This window comes from Lolium perenne, chromosome 1 (genome assembly GCF_019359855.2).
Source record: "Lolium perenne isolate Kyuss_39 chromosome 1, Kyuss_2.0, whole genome shotgun sequence".
Taxonomy (NCBI): Eukaryota; Viridiplantae; Streptophyta; class Magnoliopsida; order Poales; family Poaceae; genus Lolium; species Lolium perenne.
This window is the reverse complement of record NC_067244.2, coordinates 253,667,756-253,671,520: the sequence shown is the minus strand read 5'-3', so window position 1 is coordinate 253,671,520 and position 3,765 is coordinate 253,667,756. Positions and strand designations below refer to the sequence as shown.

General features: G+C 48.1%; 1 protein-coding gene across 3 annotated transcripts; it reads left to right on the top strand.

Moving 5' to 3' along the window:
- Positions 1 to 689: 689 nt before the first annotated feature.
- Positions 690 to 3,156, top strand: LOC127327660 (uncharacterized). 3 transcript variants are annotated; one of them, XR_011750758.1, is made up of 5 exons: positions 690 to 913; positions 1,003 to 1,251; positions 1,962 to 2,229; positions 2,326 to 2,465; positions 2,574 to 3,156. XR_011750758.1 is itself a non-coding variant. In XM_051354426.2 (3 exons), the coding sequence occupies exons 1-3, from the start codon at positions 885 to 887 to the stop codon at positions 2,113 to 2,115; spliced, it is 432 nt and encodes a 143-aa protein (XP_051210386.1). In that variant the 5' UTR covers positions 690 to 884; the 3' UTR covers positions 2,116 to 3,156. The 3 variants fall into 3 exon arrangements, 1 of the variants encoding a protein (XP_051210386.1); XR_007868669.2 differs by having other exon boundaries at positions 2,326 to 3,156; XM_051354426.2 differs by having other exon boundaries at positions 1,962 to 3,156.
- The last annotated feature ends 609 nt before the right edge of the window (positions 3,157 to 3,765 follow it).

Sequence of the window (3,765 nt, the reverse complement as noted above, 5' to 3'; positions counted from 1 at the left end):
TTCTGGCACCATTCATTTTGCTTTGATATTTGGATAAAAAGAGGAGAGAGGAAAGATATTTCCATCTACCAAGATGAGCATGAATCTCGAGTAATAAATCGACGATTCAGAATACATGTATACAAATTTTATAGTCAACTTAAATCAACCAGAAAATATCTAAAAAGAACAGGATCGAGCTGGCCCGATAAACTATATAGGTAATTCACATGGAGAACAAGTTGACTTCCCTAGCCTTTATCCAGTGAAACAGAAGATCCGGTTATTTTATAGCGCCGACCCGCACGTTTGGAACCTGGCAACGCGCGAGGATGACATCAAGGCCACTGATTCACTCTTTAAGATCAGCATTTAATATAGCGTTTACTTAATACGGGAGAGTTACTAATTTAATACATGCAGAAATACCGGGAGAGGCGTTTTGGAACATGGGTCCAGATGATCTTGTTATCTGCACCGTTTGTTTGCATGTGGGGATTCGTGTCAGCAGAGTTCCATGTGCAGATACGACGTGCGAAAAATCGTGATACAGAGCAAATACAGTAGGCAATAATGACGGTGGACCTGCGGATACGGACGGACGTGTGCCCTCGCCGGCTCTCGGTGGCTCGCCGCGTGACGGCGCTGCCGAGCTGGACCAATGGGATATTGTTGGAGGACCGTGGTCCAGGATTCGGGTAGACCCCGAATAAATGAAATTTCCCTTCTCCTGCTTTCTTCTTCGCGTGCGGCGGCCGGGGCGATTTTGACCAGGAGAGAGGCCGCGTGCTCCCCTCGCTTCCCCTCCTCCTGCGTCCATCCTCTCGACGGCGGCCGGGGGCAGATTCTCGAGTGGGCTTCTCTTCTTCTTGTTCGCCGCCGGGAGAGAGACGGACTGCGCAGCCATGGATTTCCCACTGGATCCGGTTAGCAGGTGCGCGGTTTTTTGTTTTGTTTGGCGGGGTGCGTGGTGTGTGAATCCTAGATTGATTCTAATGAAAAAATTTCGGAACCAAATCGCAGACTGCCCATATACGATGTGTACCCGGCTGAGGCAGCACTGGGGAGTTTGCAAGGCAGGGATTGCGTCAGTAGCAACACGGGCCCGACGGCGGCGGCGGGTGTGACCGTGCTGGGGACCTCCTGGAGGGGACGAGTGTGGGCGATCTTGCAAGCGGACTGGATGGCGCGGATGGCCCTGTCACCTGTGCCTGCAGATTCCGCGGAGTCAACCGGACACGGCAATCCTCAGTCGCCTGGCTGGACGAAGAGGTAAGCATTTTGTAAATTCAGTTGTAGTTCTTCATCCCTGATAATGATCGTGTGCGAGAATTCGTTTTGGCAGCTTGTTGAACTACGTTTAGTTAACTGAACCTCGCTTATTTTTTGAATTAAACGGCAGCGTGTACAGCTACCGCACCAGTAGCACATGGCGCTTCGTAGCAGTTCCAGTTGCATGTCACTTGATAACTGGGACTCGTATAGTTTTCTGAATTAAACGGTGGCGTGTACCGCATCAGAACATAACAAGTGGTTGTTGGTTTTGCATTTCAGTGAGCGTTAAGAGAATAAACCGTCCAATGTGTCTTGGTAATCACCCGAGAGCAGCCTGGATTTTTAGTTATCTTTTTTTTGGTGTGTGATTTGTGAAACGCCTGATTGCCAAAAAACTTTGTAATAACAAAACATGAGAGAAAAAATGATGCGCGTTTTTTTGCTCATGTTACTCTCTGTCTCTGCTTGTGTTTTATTCAGTAAGTGGATAGTTTGTGGTATGACTTGGCTTGCGTGTGGTAATCAGAACGAATCTTTCTTTAGCAAATTCGTAGTGTATGAAGCTCGTAAGCTGGCGGACAGCAGTTGGAAACTATATTGTCTTATGATTTAGGAAAGAACTATGTTTTGCAGGGTCCGTGTCGAGCCGAGCTGGCTCGGCTCGGCTCGAATTCCAGCCCTACTTAGGAAAGAACTATGTTTTGCAGGGTCCGTGTCGGGCGTGCACCACCAGATAAAACTCACTGCGTGGAGCGGCAAAGTGCATTGGAGAAATGTGTCAGATGTTTCGCAGAAAAACTGGGAGGCAAAGTCATTGATCCCTGCCTGGGTACAACTATTGACTCGATAGGCGAGGCATAAGATTTCTACAATCTTTATTCCTGGGAACATGGATTTGGGATCAGGTACGGAAAGAGCCAGTTAAATAATTTGGAGAAGACGAAATGCATGCAGGATATAGTCTGTGGCTGCTCGGTGAGTACCTATGTCGACCACTGTGAATTTGATGTTTTTTTTTTCTCTGTTAGAAAAATCCGTGATGTACATTTGACTATTTGTATCCTGCTATAGGGGAAGCCAACAGGTGAAATATACTAGGTCTTTTCGTTTTGAATGCCCTACGATTTTTCACCTGTTGAGATCTGCAGACAACGGTTGGTATATCACTGAACATCGGGTGACTCACAACCATGTGCTGAGAAAGACGTGCGGTGAGACAGCATTCTGGCGTTTCCAAAATGATCCAGAAAGGCCTGCGCTTCTATTTTTAGGAAAAGGTATGAATCATGGGGGAGGCTAATTTACTGATTGTGCAACAGAATCGCAATATGCCTATCTATGCGCCGTATCCAGCCGAGTGCTGAATCTGCAAGGGGAGGACTCGGTCAGCAGCAACGCTGGTCTGGTGGCGGCAGGTGTGGCCGTGCTTGGGAACCTGGTGGACAGGAATGGTGTGGGCAATGGAGTTGCATGGCTGGCCTGGAGGTACCATTGGCCGCTGATTCCGCGGAATCAACTCGGCAGGACAATCAACAAACGCCCGGTTCTGAATAATTGTGTAGTTGTGTGGACCATGTTCTGAAATGTCAGGACAATCCGCGTCCTAATATTTCCTTTTTGTGTGTCCGGATGTATCATCGAATCTGTGGGGATGTGAGGGAATGATTTAGGTTTGAAATAGTTTGGATTCCTTAGCAATAATGAAAAAGGTGTCTGGGTTCCGTTACAGTTGACGAAGAACATTATGTGTGTCCACTCCTGTGAACACAGTAATAATGAAAATGCTAGCTCGCAACTAGGTGTGAATGTAAATTGTTTCGATGAAACTTTTGTTTATTTTGTAAGATCAAAAAAATGGAAAATGTGAGCTACTGAATTAAGGATGAATTAGTTTGTTTTGTGCGGACAAGTTGTAATCCCGTATGCAATTGTAGAAGAACACCTGTGCAGGTTCGCAGTGGTCCTTTTCACAGAGGTGCCAGTGCGCTGGCTTGCGCCGTGGGGCGGTTGTACGTTTAGGGATGTTGTTTCACACTCACGTCCCCTATACTACAGCCCCCGAATAAAAAGCATTTAAAAAAATCATACCAAATAAGACTAGTTTATACAAAAGTGACTCGAATTTGAACTAAAAACTTAAAAAGAAATAAACTAGCATTGTCCCGGAAGGCGCTGTAGTTGAGGTTGTCCGCGTCATCGCCACTGTCGTCCTTGTCGGAGAAGTCAAAGGAGCAGTCGTCGTCCTCCGCCTTTGACGCTGGCGGCTGAGAAGGACTGGCGAGGTCGACGAAGATCTCGCCGTGGTCCATGGCGCACCACACCTCCGACTGACGCCGGTTAAGCGTGATCTGCCGGTAGTCCTCCTTGACGGACCGAGTGACGTTGGGGAACTCCTCCGGGTCATCGCCGCCACGGAAGGCCGCCTGCGCCTCCATCTCCCACCATTTCTTCTTCGTCGGCGAAGGCAGTGGTGAGTCAGCAGCGTCCTCCTCCTTGGGGCGGCGGCGTTGA